The 22,987-nt window shown below is 41.6% G+C and overlaps 1 protein-coding gene across 1 annotated transcript; it reads right to left on the bottom strand.

Moving 5' to 3' along the window:
• Positions 1-390: 390 nt before the first annotated feature.
• SLC25A18 (solute carrier family 25 member 18) lies at positions 391-21,452 on the bottom strand. The gene is made up of 10 exons (XM_060776682.2): positions 21,019-21,452; positions 17,621-17,744; positions 15,372-15,494; positions 13,117-13,172; positions 7,442-7,532; positions 6,919-7,037; positions 5,877-6,084; positions 4,102-4,256; positions 2,984-3,059; positions 391-1,501 (listed from the first exon to the last, which is right to left on the bottom strand). Exons 2-10 carry the CDS (start codon positions 17,641-17,643, stop codon positions 1,360-1,362), a joined length of 993 nt encoding a protein of 330 aa, XP_060632665.2. The 5' UTR covers positions 17,644-17,744; positions 21,019-21,452; the 3' UTR covers positions 391-1,359.
• Between the last annotated feature and the right edge of the window lie 1,535 nt (positions 21,453-22,987).

Raw genomic sequence — 22,987 nt, 5'->3', positions numbered from 1 at the left:
CTCAAAGCATGTCGCCAATTTGTGCTGCTTAATGTCTTTCTTTCCTTGCAAAAGCAAACATTTCTCTTGAGGGACAGACAATGTAACCCTCACGTGACTGTGGCCAGTCCCAGGTTTTTGTTCTGTATATGTGGTTAAACTGCTGTCTGTGCACATTGCAGGCACACTCTCCGATCCTGTATTAGTTTAATAAAAGGTGTGTGAAACTGTTTGCTACAGTATCTGGAAAAAAGAGTCTGTGTAGTTTGTCACATAAACAGATCAGCGACTGCCATAAGTAGAGTTTTACTTCAGAGTGTGAACAAAAAGGTGGGAATAGTACCCTTTTCTGGGGAGCAACAGTGATATTATAATAGTTAAAACTGTCAAGCACACTGTAGGAGGCATAAATTACAAATTGTTATAAAAGTTTTATTTGTAGAGATATGTGACACACCAGTTTACAGAAGAACAAGGAGAACAGAAGGCCTATCATGCATTAAAGTGTGAACTGGAATTACAACTACAGTCAGCCCTCCACATTAGCTGGGGTTAAGACCTCTGGACCCTTGCTAATCTGGAGAAATTGTCAATTTACTTTAAAAATGTGGGGTTTTTTTTGTCCCTGAGAGTATTCCTCTAGCTTCTCCAGCATGAATCTTTGCCTAACTTCTGCTAGAAGTTGATCACAGAGGTGTGCTGGAAAACCTAGAGAGGTGTTCAAGGAAGAGTTAACCAAAGACTCACAGAGAGGACATTTTCATCAGTCTGCTGGTTATAGAGTTGATAAAGCAGTCCCAAAGACTCCATAAGTTCTAACAAATGCATAATAGAAACATAAAGTGTTAAAAAAATTATAGTCTACAATTTCTCTGTACATTATGAGTACACCTTACATATACACGAGGGTTCCTCCTTTCTTTTGTTCAAGGGTATTAATCTGATAAAGCTCTTTTGCTAGGTTCTTATATTAAAAGGATATGGTGAAGGGTAGGACCTTCGTGGGCCAATTCCAAGCTCCCCCTTAGGACTAGAATCCTCGTTAGAATTTACTTCCAATTTCTTCTGGATTATCTTTCTACTAAGCTTGAGGCTGGGCATTTTTAGGAAAAGATGCAAGTTCAATAAGCAAAATGTGTACCTTTTCCTTAAAACTATGTCATCCTCACCTTTATAAAGGTGAGGATGACATATTCCCTTGACTTGAGGGGATTGCATAGGAAGTGGCATTTCTTGAAGGTAATCTTCCTGGACAGAAGCAGCCTGGACGGTGGTTTGTTGCTCTGCAGCTGTTCAAGGGGAGATCTTTGCTCTTCCATCAGTCGGTTCTGTTGAACATGGGCAGTCTCAATGGAAGAGACACTGCATTTGGAGATGATGCTATTTGAAAAAATCCATGATGTATTCTCCAATGCCAATGAAATAGACCCCTTGGGCTATGCCAAACAAGGGAGCTATGACCAGTGCACGACATGTTGCCCCTTTCATGAAAGCAGCAGGACCCTCATGAATCCATATTTTCCTGCAGATAAGAAACACACATTGGGTTACGTAAACATATGCTAACTTTTTCTAGGGAAGGAAACAAACATTTTCACAAGCTTGGTTTATAAGAAGCTGCTTAGGAGTTTGTTTGGTTGCATGCAGCAATGAAAGGATCAAGTCATTGACATCTCCGGCCCGTCCTCAGCCAGTTAGTCAATGCCTTAAATCAATAAATAGCTTCCTAAGATCTACAGAGATACTCGCAGGAACATCCCAGCAAGCAAGAGTCCAAAAATGGCAGGCTAAAACCTGGAACCTCAATCAGTAGCTGAGACAGGATGAGAAACTCCTTCCTGGGCACACAGAAGACGGGGCAACCTGGAAGGTGCTGAATTGGCTGCACTCTGGCACCACAAGGTGCAGAGCCAATCTTAAGAAATGGGGCTATAAAGTGGAGTCCGCAACATGTGGGTGTGGAGAACAGCAAACCACAGACCACGTACTACAATGCAGCCTGAGCCCTGCCACATGCACATTGGAGGACTTTTTTACAGCGACATCAGAGGCACTCTAAGTGGCCAGATTCTGGTCAAAAGAAGTTTAGCTTAATGCCAAAACCATAAACTTTGTTTGTGGTTTCTTATGCTTTATAACTGTGTTCTCAATTCACTTCCGACATGATAAATATATCCCTGGGAGTTTAATTCTATATCTGAAGGTATACCACAAATTTAGCTTCAATAAGACAAGAGTCCCTGAACCAAAATTTGGGTCTACGAAAGAAGGAAGAAAGGATCTTCATGGGACATTAATGTCCGGTCAAGAAAACGTGTGTGACACTGAGGAGAAAAAAACTTGGCAAACTGCAGAACATGTTTGAATTTTTGGAGGAGACAGCTTTTATTTTATTTTTTTCTACATGTCTGCTTCATGGAGCAAACTTCACTTAGGGCAACACAAATAGCCCAGAGACTATGCAAAATGCAGTCAAGGTCTTGAGAAGCTCAAGAAGTGGATTTTAAATATGAAAGTAACTTTCAGATACTTTGTCTATTCTTTATTGTTAGCTGAAACGTAGTCATTTCTGCCTTTCTAATCACATGTTATGGAGCAACTTGCTCTATTATTAGCAATTTCCTTCTAGAAAGAAATTAAGGAGAAATATATGCTGTACAGAAGAAATTAAGTCTATATCTCTGTATTGTAGTGAACAAAGCTCCCATTCACCTTTCCAGGCATTCCATTCTTTTCTTAGCAATGGGCATAACGGCATTTAGTATCTCATTCAGTTCTCATTGGATTGCACCTCACAATACTTTTGATACTTGGACAAATGTGTTTTACTGATAACCACATTTTAGGAAGGGATGTTTTGGTTTTACCTACATTTAAAAAATACACATTCAGAGAATTATCATGGTGGCAACGATCACTGTTATGGCAAACTTCTAAAGAAAGATGACTCAAAGCCATGTGATGAAATGGGTTGAGGACAGTTTGTCAACACAATCATGCTTACCTGGCACAATCAATGATCCCATTGTATGTGTCCTCTCCCAGCCCTTTCTTGAGAGTTTGAATGCGTGTTTTCAGAACTAAAATTAAAATAATTTATTCATTAAAGTCTATGCAACATTACATGGAATTTGTTCATTAAAGTCTATGCAACATTACATGGAATTTGTTCTCAGTAACAAGTTATAAAACTGAAAATTAGATATTGGTTATTTACCTCTGGGCATGAATGCGCAAAGTATATTCTAGTGTGACCAGAATGCAGTAGTCTTACTTCCCACTAGTGCTTATCATTAATGATGATTAAAGCAAAACCTCTGTTGGCCAACCAAAATGCAGAAAATGCACCATGCCACATTTTGAAGCTCCATTAGCTTCTTCAGGGAAAATACATTAAAATCATGCAGGAAAATAAATGTGATGTTGCTAAAAGTTGCAGGCTTACATGTTGTATTAGACCAGGGGTTCTCAAACTTATTTAACAGAGGGCCAGATCATAGTTCCTGTTGGAGGACCGGATTATAATTTTTTTAAAAAATTCCTATCCACACTGCACATATCATATTTGTAGTGCAAAAAACACTTGAAACAATACAATAATTAAAATGAAGAACAATTTTAACAAATATAAACTTATTAGTATTTCAATGGGAAGTGTAGGCCTGCTTTTGGCTGATGAGATAGGATTGTTGTTGTTGTTGTGTGCTTTCAAGTCGTTTCAGACTTAAGTTGACCCTGAGCGAGGGCTGGGTAAATGACCTTGGAGGGCCGTATCCGGCCCCCGGGCCATAGTTTGAGGACCCCTGTATTAGATGGTGTTTTTATTGCAATTCAATTATTTTGGAGGGATGTGGCCTCAGCCTATTCTGAGATCTCTTCAGTTACAACATTTGGTACAAAGTTTAGGCCTAAACACCATTGGTTCAATGAGTCTATTTTAGCTGAGACTCAGGATAAGACTTCTATGACCCATATGAGGACATGCAATTTACAAAGCAGCCCTACAAGAAGTTTAATGGAACTTGGGTTGATAGTGGGAAAAAAACCTAAATGTAAAGTGGTATTGTTTTGGGACAATAAAAAAACAATAACACTTTCAAAATAGCACTGTGGATTGCCTACCATCCAGTGGGGTCACTGCCACAGCAGCCACAGATCCTGCCACACAGCCAGAGACGAATGAGTGCAAGAAAGATGCTTTTTCTTCCAGGTTCTTCTGTCCCAACTTGTTGATATTGGCAAAGAGTGGAAAATATATCATAGAAAAGGGCACATCCCTGTTGAAAGGGGAAGTGGGACAATGTAGGTAAGAAAAACACTTGGCTGAATCCTTATTGAAGAACCCTTCAGGAAGAACCAAAGTAGTTGGCTGAACTCTTTCTGAAGACTGCTTTCTTCTGAGCTAGTGTTGGGGATTAACAACAAAATCTGCCTACCCTATCAGAACTTGCACCTGTTGAAACCTGGGTATTTTTGCACAAATGCACATTGTTCTGAGTCACATCATAGGCCTTTGAGACTTAAATGAGGGGGGTCATGTATATCTTTGACCAACATCCTCCCACACAAGCACACAAACTCACTATATACAGTGCAACTAAAATATCAGAAAATAGTTTGAAGGATTTTCAGTGGCTAAAATTGATCTCCCTACATTACCCTTTAAAACGCCTCCTGCTTAGATATACCCTACTTCTGTTCACGCCCAGTGGTTCAAAACTTTTTTTAATTGACTACATTTGGCCCTGCCCACAGTGTTTTTACATTCCTTGTGTGTTATAGCCTATATGTTATTATTTGCATTGTGTTTCAGTTGTTTGTTTGCTTTGTTGTTTTTACTGATGTATTTTGTTGGGCTTGGCCTTGTGTAAGCCACCCCGAGTCCCCCTGGGGAGATGGTGGCAGGGTATAAATAAAGTTTTATTTATTATTATTATTATTATTATTATTATTATTATTATTATTATTATTATTCTGAGAGTGCCTTGGATTGCAAGAAGATCCAACCAGTCCATCCTCCAGGAAATAAAGCCCGACTGCTCACTGGAGGGAAGGATACTAGAGACAAAGTTGAAGTACTTTGGCCACATCATGAGGAGACAGGAAAGCCTAGAGAAGACAATTATGCTGGGGAAAGTGGAAGGCAAAAGGAAGAGGGGCCGACCAAGGGCAAGATGGATGGATGGCATCCTTGAAGTGACTGGAATGACCTTGAAGGAGCTGGGGGTGGTGACGGCCGACAGGGAGCTCTGGCGTGGACTGGTCCAGGAGGTCACGAAGAGTCGGAGATGACTGAACGAATGAACAACATTATTATTATTAAAACTAAGCTGTCTTAATATGAGACCATCTAGGAATCGTGGTGCAGTGAGTTAAAGCACTGAGCTGCTGAGCTTGTTGACCAAAAGGTCACAGGTTTGATTCCAGGGAGTGGCGTGAGCTTCTGCTGTCAGCCCTAGCTTCTGCCAACCTAGCAGTTCGAAAACATGCAAATGTGAGTAGATCAATAGGTACCGCTCCAGTGGGAAGGTAATGGCGCTCCATGCGGTCATGCTGGCCACATGACCTTGGAGGTGTCTATAGACAACGCCGGCTCTTCGGCTTAGAAATGGAGATGAGCACCACACCCCAGAGTCAGACATGACTGGACTTAATGTCAGGGGACAACCTTTACAACATTTAGGATCATATACGTTATTTTGACATTTTTAGACAAAGTATAAATATAAATATAAAGGCCAAATCCAAACACACTTATTGTCTACATGCTAGAACATTTCCAGATGTATCTGCTAGTTTAATTGTGGAGTTTCCCCAAGATTCTTAAAAAAAAAAAAAGATTACCAGAAGTTATCATCTTAAAGTACATAGAAACAGCGATCCCAGTGTCTTTTCACCTGAGCAGGGTGGCCCCCAGCCCTTTATACAGGCCAGATAGACCTTGGGTACGCAGCAGATCCCTGGCAATCACAGTGGCAGAGGGGCGCTGATAGGCTGTGGCAGACGCTGAGGTTTTTGTTTGCCTGTGGTGTAAACCTGGTGGTGAATGGGAAGCGGCTGCAGCAGAGAGTCCATCCTGTCCCAAGGCCTTTTGCTGGTGAGCCGCTAAAATAAAAGAAGAAAAATGTCCAACTCTCTTTTGGACCAAGAACTGATTCATCTGCTCCACTCTCTACTACTTCTTGAGATGTGAAGCACAATTAACCTCCACAATTTGATTTTTATATATATTCAGAAGAATTAATCTAATTGTTGCAGTCAGAAAATACCTGCAAGATTTCAGGTTCGAAAATGTCCTTGAGCAGGGTTAGTAAACATGTAACCCCCCAGATGTCCATCTTCCTTTCTCATTAGTTATATTGGGTAGGACTAATAGGAGTTGCAATTCAACTACTGACGGATTATATGTTTGCTACCTATGTTCAAGAGGGTTTTGCAGTCTGAGGGCATAGGCTAATATTTCACAGATCAAAACAGACACAGTAGACTCTCAATAATGAAGCTCAAGTAACCGGAACGAAAATTGCACACTGTATTCACAAAGTATTGTCGAAGGCTTTCATGGCCAGAATCACAGGGTTGCTGTAAGTTTTTTGGGCTGTGTGGCCATACAGCCCCAAAAATTTACAGCAACCCAGTGTATCCACAAAACTGTTTTTAGAATACAGAAAAATTGCATTCCATTACGTTAAGTTTTTCTTTCTTTGCTTTTAGGCATTAGGAAGGTTGAGAAACACTGTTCTAGAGGCATTTTCTCCTGACGTTTTGCCTGCATCTATGGCAAGGATGTTTGCCATAGATGCAGGCGAAACATCAGGACAAAATGCCTCTAGAACATGGCCATATAGTCTTAAAAAACCTACAACAACCCATAAGAAGAGTATTTTATTGGCACAGCTTTTTAGTTTTCACCTTAACTATTCCAAAAAGAGGCCTCACCTAGCCTTCCAGCATCCTGTAGTTGAATCTTCAGCATTTCCATTGGGGAAGTGACCACCACCTGGCAGGTTCCAGCTCCACAGCCAGCCAGCATCTCCCTTCCTAATGACAATTCTTTTCTGTTGAGATGCAAAAGAATGGTTCAGACACACAGTTGCTTGAGATCACAGTGGATTGAGATCAAAGTATCAGGATTTCTTATCAGTTGGGATAGTAACAATATGTGTCACCCTTCCCAGGCTTCCTTGTTCTCTTTCTTTGAACATATTTGCTCTTTTCATATTAAAGCTTGGATTGATTCCCTCCCTGCAGCATTATACTCTATTATTGTGAACATATCCTTTTGCATTTATGGAGTAACTTGTTCTTCAATAGGCAAAAAAGAGCCGCACAAAGGCTTAGTGACTCATAACACAGACATTTCCATTCTGCACCTTAGGATTTATGTGTCCACGGGGGAAAGCGCATACGTAGACACAGGGGATTGACAGGAGATTATTAGAAAGGGCCGCGTGCACCATACCCATCCTGAGAGAGCAACTGGCGGAAGAAATCATTGGCTGCCAACTTGATTGCTTTTTCGGGAGTGACAAGAGTTAAGTTCACAGCAGCCCCTGAAAGGAGATGAGAAAAGCAATACAATATCCTGCTACCTAAGCATATTAACACTTCCAGTTACAGCTACTGAAAGCACAAAAACACACTAATGCTAAACGTTTTCTGATAAGTAATAAATAAATAAAATGTTGGCTGAAATCTTATATCACTGTCTACATTATGCAACTTTAGGTATACATAGCTACATAGCAGACACGTTAAGGAATCCTGTTAGGTAAAGGATAAAGGTTTCCCTGACATTAGGTCTAGTCGTGTCCAACTCTTGGGGGGCGGGTGCTCATCTCCATTTCTAAGTCAAAGAGCCGGCATTGTCCATAGACTCCTCCAAGATCATGTGGTCAGCATGACTGCATGGAGCACCATTACCTTCCTGCAGAAGCAGTACCTATTGATCTACTCACATTTGCATGTTTTTGAACTGCTAGGTTAGCAGAAGCTGGGTCTAACAGTGGGAGCTCACTCCGCTTCCTGGATTCAAATAGAAGTGGATGCATTTTCATTGCTCTGAAAATAATGAATTCCTTTATGGGAGAGCCTTTTGGTCAAGAAGTTCAGCAACCTCCGCTCCCTGGATTCAAATATAAGTGGATGAATTTTACATTTGGTCAGCAAGTTCAGCAGCTCAGTGGTTTAACCCGCTGCACCATTAAGTGGCCCAGAAATCCTCTTGTTGTTGTTGTTCATTCGTTCAGTCGTCTCCGACTCTTCGTGACCTCATGGACCAGCCCACACCAGAGCTCCCTGTCGGCCGTCACCACCCCCAGCTTCTTCAAGGTCAGTCCAGTCACTTCAAGGATGCCGTCCATCCATCTTGCCCTTGGTCGGCCCCTCTTCCTTTTGCCTTCCACTTTCCCCAGCATAATTGTCTTCTCTAGGCTTTGCTGTCTCCTCATGATGTGGCCAAAGTACTTCAACTTTGTCTCTAGTCTCCTTCCCTCCAATGAGCAGCCGGGCTTTATTTCCTGGAGGATGGACTGGTTGGATCTTCTCGCAGTCCAAGGCACTTGTGGTTCCTCTTAGTGAACCACAAAAACTTGTGCCAGGACACTTGTGGACAATTTGCTATATGACCAATATACATTGAAGCCAATGAACAGTGGTTCTATTGTGCATCTGTCACTTTGCCAGTCTCCATACATAGGAACATAACAGCAGCCTCTTAGTGGATTTGGATGTTACAGAACTACCCAACTGTAATGCCTGCGGACTTAAATCCACTTACAAAGTCCGGGACTGTGGTGCAGCTGACTGGGAGTCTGCTGCATTAAGATCACTACTGACTGAAGGGTCATGAGTTCAAAGCCAGCCCGGATCGGAGTGAGCTTCCGGCCAATTTTGTGTAGCTTGTTGTTGACCTTTGCAACCTGAAAGACAGTTGCATCTGTCAAGTAGGAAAATTAGGTACCACTTATGTGGGGAAGCTAAGTTAACTAATTTACGAGGCCATAAAAAAATCTCCAGCAAAAGCATGTGGAGAATGAGGAAGTACTTTGTCAGTGTCACAGATGGACGGTGAAGCACCAACTCCTCTGGTGGTCAGAAAAAGTTGGAATGTTAAATAGCCTCTGACTGTCTGTCTATATGTGTTGTGTGTCTAAGGCATTGAATGTTTGCCATGTATATGTACATTGTAATTCGCCCTGAGTCCCCTGTGGGGTGAGAAGGGCGGAATATAAATATTGTAAATAAATATATAAATAAGTCCCCAACAAGATTCAAATCATAGAAATTAAATACTTTATTTAAAGTCACATTAAACCAGATGAAATGTCAGCACCAAGTACACTTTCCTATTTAAAAATTGGAACCTTTTAAAGACAAAAAGACAAACTTTCTAAAATTTTTTTACTGTCTTTCAAGATGCAATTTGCTTTCTCAGCTTGATACGTAAGGAATGATACAACAAGCCCTATGAGGAGCAGCTTAAGGAGCTGGGCATGTTTGGCCTTCTAAAGAGAAGGCTGAGAGGAGACATGATGGCCCTGTATAAATATGTGAAAGGCTGTCATAAGGAAGAGGGAGGAGGCTTGTTTTCTTCTGCCCTGGAAACTAGGATGCGGAGCAATGGCTTCATACTACAGGAAAAGGGTTTCCACCTGGACATTAGGAAAAACTTCCTGACTGTGAGAGCTGTTCAGCAGTGGAACTCTCTGCCCCGGAGTGTGATGGAGGCTCCTTCTTTGGAGGCTTTTAAGCAGAGGCTGGATGACCATCTGTTGTGGATGCTCTGAATGTGAGATTTTCCTGCTTCTTGGTGGGGGGTTGGACTGGATGGCCCACGAGGTCTCTTCCAATTCAATGATTCTATCATTCTATGAATGAACTCAAGAGGGAGCTCTTGATCAATTTTAGAGATTTGTGATGAGCTGTAAGAGATTACCATTTCCCCTGGGTTTTTCCCCCTCAACTCTCACTAAGTTGTTATATTAGATTTATATATTTTTAAACATATGTATTAGAATTGTACTGCTTCTAGCATTACTTGTAGCATTGCATGCACAAGAGATTCTGGAGGATGTTTAGTCTCCTAATAAATGAGGCGGCAATTTTCAGATAAGAATTTAATCAAAAACCCAAGTTGGTTTCACAAGAAAATGCGGAATCTAGATGATTCACCACCCAACATCTCTGTGATCCTACACTGATTTAAAATCCCTAAAGCATGGGTGGGTGAAGCTGTGGCTCTCCAAGTGTCATCAGACTTAAACTTCCCATAATTCCTGACTAGAAGGCAGACTGGCTGAGGCTGATGGAAACTGGTGCTCAACAACTTCCGAAAGATATGCCTGCTCTATAGGCTCTCCCATAAAGAAATTCATTATTTTACAGCAATGTAAAATTCATCCACTTATATTATGCATTACTAACTGGAGCTAGCTATAAGGAACATACTATGCTCCTTATGACGGCACAACTGGCGCTACCTGTATGTAAAACTTTAAGTTGCAAAGGTTTGAACTGTTGTAACATGTCCAGACTTGCCTGTTTACCTTGTAAATGTATAGTTGAATTGATTGGTTATCTACAGCTGTCAATCAATGTTGTTTTGCATCGGTTGAATTGCTCCCCCAGCTCAATTGTTTGGCTCCACCCCTTCCTAGAGAGGAGGGCAGTGCTTTCTTTTTCATTCCACCACCAAATAGCTCAACTGATGGACGTGCAAAAGCCTTGGCTCAAAGCCCTTGGTCAAGTCATTTCTTACCACCAATTCTCAGGTTTATACCCTTAAGATTCATACTTCATGCCCAGTTCACATGGATGACATTGAGGAATCTTAAGTGCCTTCAAACCAGTCCTTTGGCATCAAGAGGAAGACTTTGTGCCTTCAATATAGGCCATTGGACTGGGGTTGTGAATGTTCTGACTTCATAGCCATTGAGAAAGAGGGAACTTGGAAGCTACTCAGCTGGAAAACCTCTTGGACCCAAGACAACTAGAGACTGTAATGTATATTTTCTTTACCCCCTTTGAAACATCAAGTTTAATGCCTAAGAAGGATAACTCTTTGTGAACAATAAAGCCTATTTTGAGTTATCTATAGTGTTTTGTTGATCCTTGAGAGTTCCAGTTCCCTAAAGGAAGGCAAGAAGCAATCCCCTGGGGAAAAGTTGCCACGTCCTTGTTTTTTCACTATAGATCCCCAGGCCAGGATGGCACACCCCTACTCAAGCAGCTCCACTGGCTTCCAACAAATTTCTGAGCTCAATTCAAGGTTCGAGTTATTACCTACAAAGCCCTATATGATTCGGGTCCAACCTGTCTTCAAGACCGCACTTCTTTCTACAAACTAACACAGGCTTTGAAATCGGCAGGGGAGGCCCTCCTCTCGGTTCCACCACCATCTCAAGCGTGGTTGGTGGGGACGAGAAAGAGGGCCTTTTCTGTAGTTGCTCCCTGGTTCTGGAATACCTCCCCAAAAGAAATTAGGTTACCCCCACCCCACACTTTAATTCTTCCAATCCAACCTAAAACAATGGAACTTTAAGCAGGCTTTTGGCCTTGAGTAGGCTGAAATCGGCCCATATGAGGTTGATACTTTGGCACTTTAGTTGTGATTTGAAGGCAGCTAGTTTTAATTACAGGTGGTCTGCATTTTAAACAGTGTTTTTATTTTATTTTAAGTGTTAATAGTGGTTAAGAGAGTAAAGATGAAGATCCACCCAGAGGAAAAGTGTTCTTGCCATACATCAAGGGAACCACTGACCGCATAGGGAAGCTGATGAGGAAACACAACATACAAACAATCTACAAACCCACCAAGAAAATCCAACAAATGCAAAGGACAAGAGGGATCCTCTCACCTCTGCAGGAGTCTACCGTATACCAGGCAGCTGTGGACAAGTCTACATAGGGACCACCAAACGCAGCATTGCCCAGACACGAATCAAGGAACATGAAAGGCACTGCAGACTACTCCAACCAGAGAAGTCAGCCATAGCAGAGCACCTGATGAACCAGCCTGGACACAGCATATTATTTGAGAACACAGAAATGCTGGACCACTCTAACAACCACCATGTCAGACTACACAGAGAAGCCATTGAAATCCACAAGCATGTGGACAATTTCAACAGAAAGGAAGAGACCATGAAAATGAACAAAATCTGGCTACCAGTATTAAAAAACTCTAAAATTACAACAGCAAAACAGCAGAGAGGAAACAACCAAGCACAGTTTAACACCTCTCAACAAAAGATTTTCCCAGGCTCTGCCAGGCCTCCAAATGCTAATGAAGGTGGTCAGTTGAAACATTCACACCTAGCTCCAGCAGAGAAGAGCTCTTTGCCCCACCCCAGCCATTCCACAGATATATAAACCCATTGTCCTAATTCCAACAGACCTCACTACCTCTGAGGATGCTTGCCATAGATGCAGGTGAAACGTCAGGAGAAATGCCTCTAGAACATGGCCCTATAGCCCGAAAAAACTCACAAGAACCTAGTTAATAGTGGTTGTTTTTATACTCATGTATAAAAACAACCCTGCTTTCAGGCCCTGGATTCTGGCGTCCGAAACCAGGGCCACTGACAATAAACACTGATAAGGCACCTGCAGCATCTGACCCTGAGAGGAAATGGCTGATGGATTTGGCGGGTGAATTTCGCGGGGTTTCAGTCTTGGCGGGGATTGTTCCTTTGAATGTGGGGAAGGGTATAAAATGGAGTGCAGGCTGCTGCCTGGCACTCTCGGCTTCTCATATGTCAATGTGTACTATAGTAAAAGTTCCAGTGATACCAGAGCGTGCCCTGTATCTTCATTTGGGAGTGGCTATAGTGAGCTGACACTCATGTACCGTTTATATTATATACTATACTTGTAGGGCCTTGTAAGCCACCCCGAGTCCCTTTTGGGAGATTGCGGAGGGATATAAATTAAGAGTATTTGTTTATTTATATTTTATTTATTAGTATTAAAGAAACTCAATATTTTACATAAAATGATTTTTGCAACACATCGCTATTTTCTTTTGAACCACCACAATAATTATTCAAAAGCTTCTCCTTATTTTCAGTTCACATAATTTAAACAAAAATCACTTTTTATACTACTGAAAACGAAAACCTTTTTTATATAGATTACCTCTATATACGCCGAAGAATCCTTCTGAGCGAATAGTCTTAATCAAACAGTCTCGCCTGGAAAGAAAGAAAACCAAAAGCAAAGGTTGTGACTGGCCTTGCAACTGTCTCCCACAGGGACCCTGCTCCACATTCCTCCACTCTTTAGGGTCATGGGGCCCTGACACCAAAACTACGGCACTCTCATTCCACTGTGCTCTCTATTAACTCTCTGATTGATAGCAAAGGTGGCATTTACATTTGCTATACAATTTTATAATGGTTATGCTGGCTATTCTGTGTGTATTTACACACAAACACACACACAACCCAGAACATAGAATCATAGTTGGAAGAGACCTCTTAGGCCAATGTTTCACAACCTGGGGGTCGGGACCCCTGGAGGGGTCATGAGAGGGTGACAGAGGGGTCTCCCAAGACCATCAGAAAACACAGTATCTTCTGTTGGTCATGGGGGTTCTGTGTGGGAAGTTTGGCCCAATTCTATAGTTGGTGGGGTTCAGAATGCTCTTTGATTGTAGGTGAACTATAAATCCCAGCAACTACAACTCCCAAATGTCAAGTCTATTTTCCCCAAACTCCCCCAGTGTTCACATTTGGGGATATTGAGTATTAGTGCCAAGTTTGGTCCAGATCCATTATTGTTTGAGTCCACAATGCTCTCTGGATGTAGGTGAACTACAACTCCAAAACTCAAGGTCAGTGCCCACCAAACCCTTCCTGTGTTTTCTGTTGCTCATGTGTGCCAAGTTTGGTTCAGTTCCATCATTGGTAGAATTCAGAATGCTTTTTGATCATAGGTGAACTGTAAACCTCAGCAACTACGACTCCCAAATGACAAAATCAATCTTCCCCAACCCCACCAGTATTCCAATTTGGGCTTTTGGGGTATTTGCACCAAATTTGGTCCAGTGAATGAAAATACATCCTGCATATCAGATATTTGCATTGCAGTTCCTAACAGTAGCAAAATTACAGTTGTGAAGTAGCAACAAAAATAATTTTATTGTTGGGGGTCACCACGACATGAGGCATTGTATTAAGGGGTTGTGGCATTACAAAGGCTGAGAACCACTGCCTTAAGCCATCCAGTCCAACCCCTGTCAAGAAGCAGGAAAATTACATTCAAAACACCCCCAACAGATAGATGCTTCAATTCTTTTTGCTTAAAGTGGCTTCGCATAATCTATATATATAAATTTGTTAGGGGCATCCAACGAGGAAACAAAACTCAAAACCCCCCCAACGAAACTTAACCAAAATTCCCATGCCCATAACACAACCCACAAGGTACAAACATATCTACTCAAAATGAAAAACAACACAACAACACACTCACAAAACGGCAAAACAACAAAACTCAAAAAAACCCAACGAAACTTAACCAAAATTGCCATGCCCATAACACAACCCACAAGGTACAAACATATCTACTCAAAATGAAAAACAACACAACAACACACTCACAAAACGGCAAAACAACAAAACTCAAAAATCCCCCAACGAAACTTAACCAAAAAAGGAAAGATGGAAGGAAAGAAAAGAGAGACAGCAGAAGAGAAAGAAAAAGGGGGAAGGAAGGAAAGAGATAGAGAAAGAAGAGGAGAAGGAAAGATGGGAAGGAAGGAAGGAAGGAAGGAGGGAGGGAGGGAGGGAGGGAGGGAAAGAAGGAGAGAAAGAGGGAAGATTGGCCACAGCAACACGTGGAGGGTAAAGGTTGTTATTTCTATGATTATGATGATGCTATTATTCCTCTGAGACCCTTTTAGGGGGAATGGGAGAGGTGTCAGGTCCCAGAGGCAATGCATTGCATTATTGTTATTGTTATGATGGTGGTGAAATAAAAGGAAATAAAAAGTGAAAGAAGGAAGCAAACAGGGAGGGAAGAAAGGCAAAGGAAGAAAGGGGGAGGGAATGAAGGAAAGAGAGAAGGATGAAACCAAGTAGTGAAAGAAGGAAAGAAAGAAAGAGGTGGAGAAGGAAGAAAGGAGAGAAAGGGGGAGGAAAAGGGGGAAGGAATAGGTAGGTACCTCTCTTTCATAATAGTCCAGATATCTACCTCAACTTTGATAAGTTTTACTATAGGCCACAGCAACGCGTGGCAGGGCACAGCTAGTATATTATATAACACTTGGGGAGAATGAGGGAGAAAACAAACAGCAATCCTCAATGTTCTTAGAAGAGGAATTATTCGCATTCTCTTAATGTTTATGCCTATCATCCACATTATACCAGGCCAAGTACTAAAAAGCATACATTCCAGTGTAGACTGCTTGTCCTTGCTGATTCTGGAGGCGGGTTTTGGCCAAATCAATGGGGAAAACACAAGTGACTCCAACAAGCCCTGCTATACCGCCATTGAGTAACTTTGCTGGGAGGCTGGGAAGAGGAAAGAAAATTGTCATCAGAGTGCTGTTTGGATCGTTAAGACAGAATAAGCTTTAATACATTCTATGCTGTATTCAATTACAAAATAATCTGTACAAAAATATTGATATTTGCTAATATACTTGTCAATACATTTTCATGGCACACTTCATTGTGCATTTATATATGAAATGTTGTAAAATATCCAATATGAATTCTAAGGTGGTTGTGAAAGTAAACTCTGCTTTTTCTTTACACTGTGATACTGTTCATGCTCAGAATCATAATGAAACGTAGGCCTGGATCCTTTTAGTAACCCCAACTAAAGTAGACTATGTGGCAGAATGAAAAATAAACCACATGTAGCTCACGTCTTTCCCAATCCCAATGCCAGCAAAAAAATATGCCACGCAGATGATCAGAAAAGAATAAGGAGTTTATTCTTTGTAATGCAGAGCAACATATATACAGTCATGTGAACAGTTGCATTAACTCATGCAATGTCCTTTGAGAGAAATTCAAATGGTCTTTACGTGTCCATGTGGAAAATCTTCTTCAGAAACCAAGAATACAAACTGACTTGGCTGGCTCCTGCACAGAAAACTCAAACATGTAACCGTTGCCAAAACTCCAAGGCTCAGCTAGCGTCTGGGCATGGCCCAACCAATCAGCTTGGTGCTTTGCATTTTTCAGTTATCACACTCAGCAACTGATTTTTATTTACATGCCCCAATAGACTAATTCAATCAGCTGCTGAACAAGGAGTCAACACTTTGCATAAACTTTACTGACACAATGGGCTAATTCTTGTTGGGACTAGCAATAGCATTCTGATCAAACTGGCCAGGATCAACATCAAGCATGGGCAAACTTTGGCCCTCCAGGTGTTTTGGCTGCCGTTCATTTTCCGGTCCGAATTCAAGATGCAGGTTCTTACCTACAAAGCCCTGAATGGTTTGGGACTCGCCTATCTGCGTGACTGCATTTCTGTGTACAAACCCACACAATCTCTTCGATCATCTGGAGAGGCCCTGCTTGTGCTCCCACCTCCTTTGCAGGCATGATTGGTGGGGACGAGGGAGAGGGCCTTCTCGGTGGTGGCCCCCCGACTCTGGAACTCACTTCCCAGGAACATCAGACATGCCCCAACTCTTGCAGTCTTTAGGAGGAGCCTGAAAACGTGGTTGTTCCAGTGTGCCTTCCCAGAATAAGGAAAACTCTCAGCAATATGCCCTCAAAATGCACTTTACCATTGAGTTAGGACTGACTGCGTTCCCTCACTTATCTCTGAAAATGTTTATGTCACGTCAGCATTATTTTTATTTTAATCTATTACATTTGGCCCAGCCATTGGTTTTTTAAATGCTTGTATGTCACTGCTGATTGTTTATTTACTTATTTTTGTTTATGTGATTTATATGAACTGTATTGTGTTGATTGTTTTATTTGATGTTTTGTTTATTGACGTATTGTGGGCTTGGCCTCATGTAAGCCGCACCGAGTCCCCTGGGGAGATTGTAGCGGGGTACAAGTAAAGATTATTATTATTATATAATTATTATTATTATGGACTTCAACCCCCACACTTCCTGGGCTCAGGCCCTTTCCTTTTTCCCCCTCAGCTGCTTAAGTTCCTTTTGAAGGGCAAGCATTTTTCAGATGACGAGACTCTGATTTCCAAAGTCACAACATGGTTTTTGGAGCAACCTGTTGACTTCTACAACTGTTTACAGTTGCTTGAAAATATGGGAGAAGTGTGACCCTAGGTGACACCTATGTAGAGAAGGACTCATAACTGTGCCAAGTTTCATTGCTCTCAGTCCACAAGAAGTGGGTCTTTAGCAAACACCCCTCGTAGAGTGTCCTTGGACCAGGCTTATAGATGGCTCATCCAGTAAACGTAGAAATGTCTCTGTGCTGCTCTACATTTTCAGCCTTTACAAACAGAATTAAAAATGAAAAAGGTCATGTATACAAGTTATTAACTACCCTACACTGAGGCATCCCGTACCCTACCCACCATCACCCAGTGACAGAAGACCAAGCATCCTTCATCCTACTTCAGATGGAGATTCTCCCCTCCTCCCCGTCTACCACAACTTTTAAAAAGGCAAGAAGTAAAAGAGAAGAGAACTGACCTAATCTTCTTCTTGTCCCTCATTGTTCCCGGGGGATGTTGTTGTATGGAGGTGGCGGCAGCTGCTGCTGACACAGGAAAATTCTTTCAAATGCAGAGATGCTTTCCTCTCTGCCTTTTCTCAGCTGGGAGAAAGAAGACCATTACTGCCTCTTTGATATATTACTTGCCAAGAATCTATTATAAGTAACAAATGAGAGTGTCAGTTAAAAGACAGAATGGCAGTTTATCATTTAATCAACTTCCGGAGAAGATATCTAGGATATTTAGTGGAATCAGATGGAAGGCTCGCCTCCTGCCTTTTCCCTTCCCCTCTTCAATCAGTTTAAACCAGGGAAATTTCCTGCTCCCTTTTCAGTAGACGACCATATATTGTTGAAGGCTTTCATGGCCGGAATCACTGGGTTGTTCTAGGTTTTTTCAGGCTATATGGCCATGTTCTAGAGGCATTCTCTCCTGATGTTTCGCCTGCTTCTATGACAAGCATCCTCAGAGGTAGTGAGGTCTATTGGAACTAGGAAAATGGGTTTATATATCTGTGGAAAGACCACGGTGGAACAAAGGACTCTTGTCTGCTGGAGCTAGGTGTGAAAGTTTCAACTGACTACCTTGATTAGCATTTGATAGCCTGGCAGTGCCTGGAGCAATCTTTTGTTGAGAGGTGATTAGATGTCCCTGATTGTTTCCCTCTGCTGTTTTGCTGTTTTAATTTTAGGGTTTTTAAATACTGAATTGCAATCTGGTCAGATAGATTTAGTTATCATATCTGTTTCCACAACCTGCTGACCCACATGAGTTCCTGTCCATCTCCATCCTTGCTTGATGTATTACAAGATCCCATTGCCTATGACATTGTAAGGATGAGCACCATTGGTTTCAGATTTTGCTGATGTGTTTATGTCTTGTTTTATCAGAAAAACAACACAGACACTAACAGAAAGTAGAGCTATTCTGTCTTTTTGGCTCAGTCAAGAAATGGCAGCAAAAGATCTCTGGCTTCCTGGAGAATGGTATCAACAGGGGAAGAAAAAATGCAATGTATATTCAATATATTTGTGTGTTTTGAACAAGTTGGGTGTTCCTTTATGCTGCCCTAGCTAAGATTAAATAAAAGACTGTGTGTATTTATGATCATCTTCATGCTGTTCAGCTATTATATAACATTTTTGTCCAGCCAGTCAAAAAAGAAGTCAGGCAACAAATTTGTATGGCCAATGAGTCATACACAAACAGTGAATCACAACCTGCTTGTTAGCATTATTTAGTTACTTAGTTGCTAGGAAAGCTCTCTCCCCATCTATGTTTAAGACCCAAACGCTGCTTGTGGCTTTCCAGTTATTTATGTGTAACTACTACATTAAAGATTTTGTGTTACTAACAATATTTCATGCATACGAAATGTGAACATCGATGAGCCTTGTCCATCCTTTTTTGCCACTTCAAGGTTGCTGGACGTACCAACGACTAATGGAAGATGTAGGCGAACACTGCATTAAACTTACTCCTAATATTATGGACTTCTTGAGTGTGGTTTTAATAGTGCATGGACCCTTCTCCAGTAAATTAGTACTGTCCTCTCTTCTGAGCTATTACACAATGAGAAGGCTAAACAATGGTTGCAGGTCCATATTCTACACAAAACTGTCAATCGGTGCACTCATAACATATCTATGTAGAATAAATAGCAAATACTGATGGTCTATTTTCATCAAACACTTCACACAATTGGTAGCCAATAGGGGTGTTGTTTAAAAAGTTATGGTTATTTACCAAAATCTGCTCAGTGAGCTTGAAACTCAAGTGATGGCAGAGAATTCTTATCACTCACAACTGCAGAACAATGCTGTTGTTATTTATCTTTTCTTTGGTAAACAAAGGAAATCCACTTTTGAGCCCTGCCTATCTCCGCGATTGCATCTCCCCCTATGAACCGGTGCGGACTCTTAGATCTTCCAGAGAGGGCCTTCTTGTTCCGGCCACTGTCTCAAGTGCAGTTGGTGGGGACAAGGGAGAAGGCCTTCTCGGTGGTGCCCCCCACCTTTGGAATACCCTCCCCAGAGAGCTGTAAGTTCTGTCAGTAGCCTCCTTCTGAAAGAACCGGAAGACCTGGTGGTTCCAGCAGGCTTTTGATAATGATCAGCCCCAGGTGCTACCCTGGCCAAAAGTTAGGTCCCTGCTCAGTACTCTACCCACTTCCTTGGCCCTCTTCTACCTCATTGCCCTTGACCTGGCCTAGCTCTATTATAGCTATTCAGCAGGCCCTGGAAAAGAATAGCCTCAGGCACTACCCTGACCCTGTTCTGTACTTTACCCACTTTCCCAGTCCTATGTTTCCCATTGGCCCAGCTCTCTCATATCTGTGCCTCAAGCCTTGGAAATAAATAGCTCCAGGTCCCACCCTGACCATCATGCAGGATCATGCTTGGACTTCCTTGGCCCTAGTTCACCTCGTTACATTAGCCCTCCCATAGTTATTGAGACCTACTCTTGAATATTGGCCATAGGAAACTGAACTTGTCGGATGGAATTAGCACTAAATTGGTTTTTAATTTCAAAATATGTATGAGTGTTTTATAGTATTATGTTTTTGTATATTTTTATGTCTGAAATTTCAATGTTTGATCTATGCTGAAAACCACCCTGAGTCCCCTTGGAGACATAGAGTGGCATACAAATAAAAGATGATGATGATGATGATTATTATTATTATTAAAACAAAAAAAAAACCCTGAAAGAAGCAACTGGAAATGTAGGAGACAATAAAAAATTTCAACGAATAAGGGAAACATCAGGCCTCTATAGTCAGATCCAACCATCCATGGATTCAACCGTTGATGCTTAAAAAAATATTCAATTTTCAAAAAAGCGAACCTTAATTCTGCCATTTTAAACAAGAGAGTCAATTTTGTTATGCTGTTGTACATAATGGGACTTGAATATCCATGGATTTTAGTATCCATGGACTGTTGGTGGCTCTGGATTCAATCCCCACCAGACATCAAGGGGTCGGTCATTATAGTGTGATTTGATAGCAGATGTCCTATCTAGAACCACTCCGGGTTGTAAGTTCCACCATTTTTATTTCCAATTTGGTTTCAAAGCTAAAGGATGCCCAGATGTTATACAACATCAAAGCAGCTAAACTGATAGCAAATAGAAAGACTATGATGTACGCTGTCTGATAAGCTCCACTGTGGGTAGGATATCAGCTGCTGACTCCAGTATCAGTAGTACAATGGACTGCACATATACTAACATAGAGATTACTTCTATTGGCATTTTATCAGAAGGTTGTTCTAGCAAGGATTTGCACACTGCCTCTGAAACAATCAACATTATATCTATGTGAGACATAAATGTAAAGAGCAAACATTTTGAGAGAGAAAAAGATATACTTACCTTGCTTATTTGCAAGAGTCTGAATTCTTCCTTTCCTCCTCAATCTCAGTTCTAAGCATATGACTCACATCTGGTTTCTTCCTGCTAACAAACCCCATTCTTGCTTTTAGGGACAGTTAAACTCTCAATGATTTTATCCAAACACACTGTAGAGTGAAACAAAGCAAAACAAAACAAAAACCCGCTTTCTGGTTACTCACCAGGCCTCTCCCTTTCAGGCCTGACAGAGAAGGAGCCCCAAGCCCCACCCAAGTGGCTGGGTGAAGGCTGGTGGGTGAAGAGCTATCTTGTCTTGGAAAAATAAGTTTGACTTTAAACTGGTTTTGAGACAAATACTGTTTGCATGTAAGCATGCTCAGACAAGTCTTGCTTTCTCAAGTACTAGAAATATCTCTGCTTGTTAAAGTGAAATTGTTTTCTTGTTAATAGGGGTTGCTTAAAAGGTAAAGGTTATTTTTCTTTAAGAGGCAGAAGGAAAACCACAGTCAACCATTGTACCTGATTTTCAGTCCAGGTATGATCTCTTCATGCTCTCAAATTGCAAAATACTACAGTGGTAGTTATATAGACTACAAAGTTAATGCTAGCCAATTTTTCTAAGCAAAAAAGGGAGATATGCCTTTGTAGTTCTAGTGTTTCTCAATCTGGCGGTCAGGATCCCAGGGGTGGGTCATGAGGGGGTGTCAAAGACTATGAGAAAACATGGTATTTTCTGCTGGTCATGGTGGTTCTGTGTGGGAAGTTTGACCTAGTTCTATAATCGGTGAGGTCCAGAATGCTCTGATTGTAGGTGAACTACAACTCCCAAATGTCAATGTCTATTTTCCTCAAACTCCACCAGTGTTCACATTTGGGCATATTGAGGATCCGTGTCAAGTTTCGTCCAGATCCATCATTGTTTGAGCCCAAAAGTACTCTCTGGATGTAGGTTAACTACAACCCCAAAACTCAAGGTCAATGCCCACCAAAACTTTCCAGTATTTTCTCTTGGTCATGGGAGTTTTGTGTGCCAAGTTTGGTTCAATTCCATCATTGGTGGAGTTCAGAATGCTCTTTGATTGTAGGTGAACTATAAATCCTAGCAACTACAACTCCCAAATGACAAAATCAATCCCCCTCCCAACCCTACCAGTATTTACATTTGGACATATTGGATATTGGTGCCAAATTTGGTCCAGTGAATTAAAATACATCCTACATATCAGATATTTACATTACAATTCATAACAGTAGCAAAATTACAGTAATGAAGTAGCAATGAAAATAATGTTGTGGTTGGGGGTCACCACAACATGAGAACTGTATTAAGGGGTCACGGCATTAGGAAGGTTGAGAGCTACTGTTGTAGACCCAAATTCACTTTTCCTAAATAGGGACATTAATGTGTCATTCAACTTTGAAGGGCTCGAGGCCATCAATCCTGTTCATAGAATCATAGAATCAAAGAGTTGGAAGAGACCTCATGAGCCATCCAGTCCAACCCCCTGCCAAGAAGCAGGAATATTGCATTCAAATCACCCCTGACAGATGGCCATCCAGCCTCTGTTTAAAAGCTTCCAAAGAAGGAGCCTCCACCACACTCCGGGGCAGAGAGTTCCACTGCTGAACGGCTCTCGCAGTCAGGAAGTTCTTCCTCATGTTCAGATGGAATCTCCTTTCTTGTAGTTTGAAGCCATTGTTCCGCGTCCTAGTCTCCAGGGAAACAGAAAACAAGCTTGCTCCCTCCTCCCTGTGGCTTCCTCTCACATATTTATACATGGCCCTCCCAGCCTTCTCTTCTTCAGGCTAAACATGCCCAGCTCCTTAAGCCGTTCCTCATAGGGCTTGTTCTCCAGACCCTTTATCATTTTAGTCACTGTTATCTTTCTTGTGTAGATTCTATCTATCTCTGACACATTTGCTCAGCATGACAGCTATTGAGAAGTAGATGTGTACTGCCTGAAGTATGCTAATGGGGCTTAGATGCCTA

Source organism: Anolis sagrei, chromosome 5, assembly GCF_037176765.1.
Source record: "Anolis sagrei isolate rAnoSag1 chromosome 5, rAnoSag1.mat, whole genome shotgun sequence".
NCBI lineage: Eukaryota > Metazoa > Chordata > Lepidosauria > Squamata > Dactyloidae > Anolis > Anolis sagrei.
The sequence above is the reverse complement of the archived record's forward strand: the minus strand, read 5'-3'. Positions and strand labels throughout refer to the sequence as shown.

Bases quoted from the DNA above. Each gene is read 5' to 3' on its own strand.
- SLC25A18 (XM_060776682.2), bottom strand. From the start codon at position 17,643: ATGAGGGACAAGAAGAAGATTAG. The intron at 7,038-7,441 runs GTATGGTGCACG...GCATCTCAACAG, and splicing joins CAGTTGCTCTCTCAGGATGG to AAAAGAATTGTCATTAGGAA. The intron at 3,060-4,101 runs GTAGGCAATCCA...TTTTAATTTTAG, and splicing joins GGCAGTGACCCCACTGGATG to TTCTGAAAACACGCATTCAA.